The 8,315-nt window shown below is 36.0% G+C and overlaps 1 protein-coding gene across 1 annotated transcript; it reads left to right on the top strand.

Annotated features, from left to right (window-relative positions):
- Positions 1 to 3,183: 3,183 nt before the first annotated feature.
- On the top strand, positions 3,184 to 8,085 carry LOC131317274 (probable 2' cyclic ADP-D-ribose synthase BdTIR). The gene is made up of 7 exons (XM_058346834.1): positions 3,184 to 3,402; positions 4,306 to 4,538; positions 6,493 to 6,579; positions 6,994 to 7,084; positions 7,566 to 7,668; positions 7,817 to 7,889; positions 7,986 to 8,085. The coding sequence occupies exons 1-7, from the start codon at positions 3,184 to 3,186 to the stop codon at positions 8,083 to 8,085; spliced, it is 906 nt and encodes a 301-aa protein (XP_058202817.1).
- The last annotated feature ends 230 nt before the right edge of the window (positions 8,086 to 8,315 follow it).

Raw genomic sequence — 8,315 nt, 5'->3', positions numbered from 1 at the left:
TATCTTTCTGCTCACTGTTCGAACCCCTGAGGGGGGCTGGCAGGGTCAAGGCTGGTAATTGATACCAGTTCTGGCCCTAAAGCTGGCAGAGTTTCAAGAGTCTGTTGGCTGGGAAACCCTCGCGCGATGGTCCCGTTTCCTCGCGCGACGATTCTGTCTGCGTGAGAATGGACCACGTGGGGAAGGGACCCTGGTTTTTACGTTTATTATTGTGCATATAGCTCTTTTAAAAGTCTTTAAAGGAGATTTAGCTCACTGCTTTGCTATTTTGCATGTTGAAAATCACTATTAGGCTTAGTTTATAGCACTTCTTGGTTTGGAATGCTTTTGGGATGCTCCTGAACATGTCTCAGAGCCCTAAGTATGCAAAGCAATTCCTGGAAATCCAGTCAGAACAATCGCGCGGCTGTCTCATACTGTCGCGCGATGGTTCTCTCTCTCCCAGGGAATGCCCTTGCATGAGCAGCTTGGCCTTGGCCTTCGTTTAGACACCCCCACTGTTTGGGGGTTGCTTTTTCATAATATTTCTATCTGTTGGCTGTAATATTGTTTACTTTCAAGTACCCATAAACTGCTTGGTTTGCACCTGGGTGAGCACTGGTCCTTCCAGAGCCCAGAAGGGAATGAAATTCAAACCATTGGTGAAACATGAACACTCGGTGAAACATGAACACTCGCGCGAGGGTATGGGAATGGCGCGCGACGGTTTGCTTGCATGCGGATGAACTCACGCATGCAAGCTGGCTGTTTCTTCGTGCCAAAATCATACACAGCGCTATCTTGATGTATGATCGATGTTTTTGAACTTCGTTCCATTTATTACTTGTCATCTTACTAATCCATGCCATATCTTATCACATCCTGCAAACTGTTACAGTTTTAATCCCCGATTAACTGTTCCCCCGCCCTAATTGGCTAAAAACTGATTAATGAAACAGAATCGCAAAACAAACATTTTCGCAAATGCCTAAGTAGAGACCGATCTCCGGATTGGGCGAGAGGGGTGCCATAAAACCCTTCCCCTCTCGTAACCGGGCTCCCGAACCCAGATATGGTTATGACGGACTGGTTCCTTAACTTTTTCAAATCGAAACAGCGCGGCAAGCGCTTCGAAATACGGTTCCTTGGGTGTCGGACCTTCAAAACCCAAGTGGCGACTCTGTATTTTGCGAGCGCTTGCTTCCCCGCTCGCGCTCCCTCGCGTTTCGGAATCCGGAAGTTCCGAAGGGCACGCATGCCCACAGGTAGTATTTTTTTAATATATTACATAATCACTTATTCTATTTTCCAACAATATGGCATCATATGGCGTCATATTTGAAATCCCTTGGCTTCATTTGGCGTCACATTTTTGTTAATATATCCTTTTAATTTTTGTAATTCTTTATAAGATTAATAAATTTCTTTTTTCTTAGAAAATAACAATATGGCGTCATATTCCATATTTATATATGTGTGTGTACACATGACCATAAGGAGTTTTTTTTTCCTTCAGCAGAATAATGATTGATCATTGAAATTTTTCATACAACAGATTAAATTAGAAATCAAAGGCATGCTATATGTGAAAGCATTACAACAGTTACATATGTCACTGTAAAAAATAGTAGATGACGTGAAGCCAAAGACTAGACTATCTTGACACCGATAGAAAGAAAAACATGATAGATGAGATGACACAAGGCTTACAACATAAACTATATACTCCATGCATCAATGAAAAGAAGAGCGTGATCATTTATGGGGTGTTTGGTCACATTTTTGTTTTCTGTTTATGTTTTTCTGTTCTTTTTTTCAAAACTAAATCAATAAAACATGTTCAGTAATTTGTTTATGTTTTTTGTTTTTTATAAATGGTTTTAAAATTTCTAGAAATTATGAAAACTTAGAATAGGTGTTTTTTCCTTGTTTTCAAAACAAAGGTTTCAAATTTTGTCGGGGAGTAATACTCTCTCTCTCTCTCTCTCTCTCTGACCCAATATGAAGTTTTAATTAGACTTTGATTTGGCTTATTCAAAACGTTCATTGATCTATTTGAAATTAGAACATTGCAAGTTAAACATTTAGATGAGGTTTTGACTAGGACGGAACAACTCAAATTACTTTAAATTATTGCTTAATTGAGTGAAGATATTGTAAAGAGAGAAACCCAAAACCAGAGTTTTTTCTACTATTGGGTCTGCTGAAGGTGGAAGAAGACTCAGGAAACTATCCAATGTGGTTAAGCACTTGGTTTTATGATGCACCCTATTGACTTTAGCTTAATCGGGCAAGTCTTTAAACTTGGGTTTGACCCTATCCACCATTTTTTGAGGTGTATAATCAATTTTTGACTTGTATAGAAGGTTGATTGCGAGTGAAAATGAGTTCAAGAGGACAAAAGGGGAATACAAAAAAACATTTCACTTTGACAAACCAAAACAAAAGAAAAAATGATATTACCAAACATGTTTTATGTTATTTTTATTTTTTAATGTTTACAAAAAATAATTACCAAACATGGTTTTTTTTTTGTTTTTTACTACAAAAACATATATAAACCTGATTCTATTTCTAATTTCTTAAAAACAAAAAATTGAAAACTGAAAAGGTTATCAAACGCCCCTTTATTGAAAAAAAAAATACAAGGCGATTGAAAGATTAAAGCAACCCCTTAGAGATTCCACAAAGTATGCAAACTTTTTTTTTACTCCTTTTTTTATTGTTAACTCAGGTGTCCGGATCCGGGAAAAATCTATAGAGGAGTCACCTCTTTAAGACCGGCCATATACATTTATAAGTTGGTAAGCGAATTCACATTAATTTTTTATTTAATTCAAAAATTATTTTATACATAAAAAAAAAAAACCCTACAATTATGGATTGACTCCGAATAAGTTGAAACACCTAAGAGAATTTGAACTGACTAAACTCCAAAGTCCCAGGACTTTGACCCCAAGCTTTTTTAACTCTTTAATTTGATCTTTCCCGACAAGAATAAATCCCAAGTATTTTCGAAGTGTCCAAGATTCTTATGTCCACTTGCATGAAATGTAGGATTCCTTCCCTTAAAAATGGATCGATCTCAACTTATAAATACCCCCCATGCACTGATATTCCCCAAGTACAACAAAAATCTTTCCAGAGAAGGAAAAAGAAGAAGAGGGAGATCGAAAAGGCATGCAACGTCGTTCATCAACAGCCATGAGTTTGTGGGGACAGATTTTCCGGCGAGGGAAAATGACCCAATCCAACTGCCATGTGTTTATCAACTATAGGCGGGTCGATACGAATAAAAACGTTGCAGGGCTTTTATACGATCACTTCTCTAGGCTGAATTTGAGACCGTTCTTGGACAGCAAGTCAATGAAGCCGGGGGACAAGTTATTCGAGAAAATAAACGCGGCGATACGTGATTGTAAGGTATGCATCGCCGTGCATGGCTAGCTTCGAAACTTTTCCCGAAGGCCCCATTCAGTTACGAAAACAATTCAATTATTGCGAGTTTTAAGCTTTTGTTGTAATAAGAAGGGTAATGCATCAAAAAAAATTAGGTTTCCTTGCACACATATATATATTTTAATTTATCGACAACAAAGATTTTACTAAAACTTGACAAAACAAAAGGCAGAGAGAATCAAGTACCAGGCTTTCCTCTAACTCGGGTTGCAATTGTTTTTGCTCTACTTCCTATGTGACACTCTATGAGATGCTCCACGTGTCCATAATTAAACTTTAGGAGACAATGCATTTATACTACAAAAACTTACCAAAACGTCAGACATGCTAAGTACATATAAAGGTTTTAATTAATAAGTAACGGTGGAGGACAACGTGCATGGCAGCAGTAGAGAGAATATTGAACGATAAGTGTGGTGAGAATCAGATGTAGTGATTATAAAATAATTTTTTTAGCTTTAGAGCACTTGAAATGATCGTTGTGGTCATGTTGCGGTCGTGAAGTGGGCAAAATGTCTTTTGGTGCAATTCGCGGAAAACAGCCCATAGGTGTGAATTTTGCATAGCACCGGTAAAGCGGAGTGTAACGATATCAGTAGACCAAAAAGCGCTACGTAGCAACCAATACGCACAAGATTCTTGTCAGCTAAATCCATCGTATACATTTATGCTACGTACACTTTGACGGCTCTAATTCTTGATATTACTAGGGACAAAATCGGATTATAATAAACCATCACCTACCTTAGACTAATTGTCCGCACAAGATTCTTGTCAGCTGCTTGTTTCGTTTGTTCGTTCCTTTTTTCGTTTATTTGGCTTTTTTTATGGTATCAGCAAAATTTACTTTGTTTGTCAATACGAAAGGTAGGGATCGCCGTGTTTTCGCCGAATTACTGCAACTCCTATTTTTGCCTCCATGAGTTGTGCATGATCATAGAGTGCAAGAAGAGGGTTGTTCCTATCTTTGTTGACGTGAAACCCTCAGAGCTTAGGGTTTTGGATAATAGAAGCTGTCCAGCAAAAGAATTATTTAGGTTTAGAGAGGCTATTGAAGAGGTCAAGAACACTGTTGGTTTGACATTCGACTCAACAAATGGGTGAGCATCAGAATTATCCATTTTGTCTGTCTTTTATCATATTGTCAGGACGACTTTCAAAGCTGTAGACATGAATGCATATATATTGCTCACATTTTGTGTTTAGGAAAATTACCAAAATCACCCCAATGTTTTTGCAAATTGTAGATTGGCCCCTCATGTTTGAGAAATCACAATTTACCCTTTGTTAAATAACAAACTATCCTCTTGCCGTGATGTAATGGCTATAGAATTCATATTGTAGCATGTGAAAGACTGTAGCATGTGAAAGACTACAGATATGTAAAAATAACCTTTCACATACTACAAAAAAAATAGATTGGTCCATTGTAATACTCTCTCCGTTTTATAATATTTGTCTGATCCGCAAATGATGTCTAAAAAATAACGTATTTTTTCAAAAAAGAAATTCAATTTTTTTCACAAATTAAAAGAAACTCAATGATATCTCGTAACTTGAAAAAAACTTGAATTTTTCTAACAAAAATTGTAGTATTATTTTTAAGACCCCGTTTGTGGACTGAACAAATATTTTGAGACAAAGGGAGTAACGATTTGATGATGTCCGATAAATTCAATTGAATTTCCTAGCTGCTACATCACGACAAGGGATCAATTTGTTATACATCAGGGCTATTTTGTAATTTTCCAAATGTCAAGGTTAATCTGTAATTTTTAAAAACCTTCGGGGTGATTTTGGCAGTTTATAAATTTACTTTTTGTTTTTTATTTTAATTTTAAAAATCCAATATAACTCAACTATCTAAAGAAACTTTGATAGTACTGGTATATAATAATTTTTCTTAAGGAGTAGAAAAATTATAACGGTCTAGTTTCAACAATTTGGGATCCATATCGGAAAAAACTTGATGATTGAAATTGTAAATTTGATAAAAATCATTGCGAAAATCAATCATTCAAAAATTATAATGATCAAATATTAGGTGATATAACTTTAAAAGGAAAATTGAGTAGGAGTACCTACTATAAGGGTTTTTCCTATAATAAGAACATAAATATTTTTCCGTAAAGTCTAAAAGACATTCTGTCCAGAATTTACAAAAAACCCATCCCAAGGTTGATCGGCGTTAACCAGCGTTGACCGGCATTGACCAGTGTTGACTAAGGTTGATCGGCGTTGAAAGTGCCTAAAACCCTTATGAAAGTGCTTAAAACCTTAGGTTACCCTATATATAAAAGTACCTAAAACTTTAGGGTACCATATGAAAGTGCCAAAACCGCTAAAATCCTATAATAGGAAAGTGCACCCTAAAATCCTATGAAAGTGCCTAAAACCCTAAGGTACCCTATAAAAGTGCAATAAGATCGAAAAACAAAAATATCATATTTTGTGTTAGCCAAACAAGACCCTTGTCTTATTTAAGACAATTTAAATAAAAAATTATATTTTTGTATTAGCCAAACAAAGCCCTTGTCTCATTAATAGCAATTTTATTTTTTGACGGACTCTAGACTAAAAAATATTTTTATTAATGGATTCTATACATCACAGAAATTTAGGTTGGACTAAAGCTCCTATGGGGTTGATTCATTTGGACTTTAGATTAACATGCTGAACTTTAAAGCAAATTTATCTTGGAAGAAAATAACAAACTACCATACTGGATTGAAATTCATATATTTCAATATAAGTATGTTTTGTATGATTCAGTTGTATAGGCTAGCTTATCCGTACCTCGAATAATCATGAGAATATAAGTATGTTCTCATAAGTTATTAATCTATATTCAATTAAACGTGATTTTTTGACATGATCGAACTTCTCAACGAACATACAAATAAATGATTGCATGCAATCATGAAAGTGAACCCAAGATGGATTTGGTATTATCAAAGATGGACTAGGCCAACTTTTTCTAAATAAGCCCATGCCATTACTTAAAAACCCTATATATTGAAGAATGTTTGATTGATGTTTGATGTGGCCGGGTAGGGATTGGTCGGAACTGATTAAGAAAGCTTCGGATGCCGTTATGAAAAACTTGCTGGAGGTTGAAGGAGAGACACTAGGCTGGAAGCAGTACCCGAACTATTGATCATTATGCATAGTGAAAATCTTTTTCACAGCTCCGCCATGAATAGTTGTTTATAGAGCCAATCGCGACTTGGACCGTTTGGGTGTCTTTTCCCTGGAAAAGTTTCGTTTAAATTTGGACTGTACAAAGTCGAAATGGACAACCCAGATTGCATGGCTCCGTGAACAACCTGTTTACAGCTGCTCCGTAAATAAGTCTATCTCTTTTGCATAAACAGTTCCTCAAGCTGAAACGAATTCTACGATTGTGAACACATTTTTATTTCAATTAATATAATCTTTGTACACCGTCTTTCTCTGCAATTAGAATTTTCTTATGGAGTTTTTGGATATTGAGTTTTCTCATTTAGATATCTATCTGAGTATAACCTGGTTTTGGATATGAGTTTTGTCTCTCAGAGTCAGAGGTTACGCTGTTTCAGCTGATCCTAGTGTTGCTGCTAAATATTTGAGGCTGTTGTGGCAACTATATATAATTGCATATACTTTTGTTTTTATCAGCAAAGAAGATTTTATTAATCTTTGAGAAGTATTCAAAGATTTAACGGATTTCGGGTACACTGACAAAAGCCACCCGAGAACCACACCAAAGAGGATGGCAAAAAGCCAATATATCAAAACATCACAAGCAAAGCAAAAGCCTCACAGCCGCTAAAAAATCTCCGAACATATGCCATAAAACACACTAATATCCAAAGAAACCAAAAGGAACGTACAACAAGAGAACTAAACCAAAACAACTCCAGACCCAGGAATTAAAATTCAAGAGAGAGAGAGAGGGGCTCCTTCCTCAAGATCATCATCAACTTCCTCCAAAAAATCATATTCCTCCAGATCATCAAGAGCATTAATCCTTTCCACTCTTGTGTGTTGGAGATAATTTAGAATTTAATGTTTAGGATAGGATTGTCTAACACAGTTCATGTACTTAGGTTATTGAAGAGTCAAATGTATGTTCTTGATACATGTAGGGGAAGATTCATGTGTGTATGGAGATACATGAATGCATTAAATATGAGGAGTTTAAGATGTATGTGTATGTCCTATATAAAGGGGCATTGATCAACGGAGATGGTATGTAGAAATATTCAAAAGTATTGAAATAAAATTATCTTGTTGAGTGTTTAAGATACTTGTGTTTCTTGGGAGCTTTGTACGGCCTTAGAGTCGTACATCTCCGAAATGTTTATATTCTTTTGTTATCCTCTACATTTATGTTTAGTTATTTTATATAAGTCCAATATATTCCGCTGTAATGGAGCTCTGTACGGCGTAGAGTCGTACATCTCCGAAATGTTTATATTCTTTTGCTATCCTCCACATTTATGTTTAGCTATTTTATATAAGTCCAATATATTCTGCTGTAATGAATTTCCAAAAATTGGTATCAGAGCTATTATAATCCTAGAAGTGATCCTAGAAGTGGTGATTGATCATCTTTTGATGACAATGGAGACGTATTGTAGGAGGATGGAAACAATTGGTGCTTAGAATAGCACTAGATTGCAACGGCTATTTGTGTCTCTTCACCGGAACCCTAGTTCGTCATCCGAAACCTAATTTGCAAAATAGACAAGGGGTGAGCGCACCTTTGCCTCTCGTAGCAAAGGCTCTCCGATGCCTAAGTTAATATCACGTACTAGAGAAATCCCTAATTATCTGTAGGAGAACAATATTCATGCAACGTATTGAGTATCTTTTACGTCTAGGTTTACCTCATA

The sequence above is a fragment of the Rhododendron vialii genome, chromosome 2a (assembly GCF_030253575.1).
Source record: "Rhododendron vialii isolate Sample 1 chromosome 2a, ASM3025357v1".
Lineage (NCBI taxonomy): Eukaryota > Viridiplantae > Streptophyta > Magnoliopsida > Ericales > Ericaceae > Rhododendron > Rhododendron vialii.
Note: the sequence above shows the minus strand (reverse complement) of the source record. Positions and strands in the feature narration are given on the sequence as shown.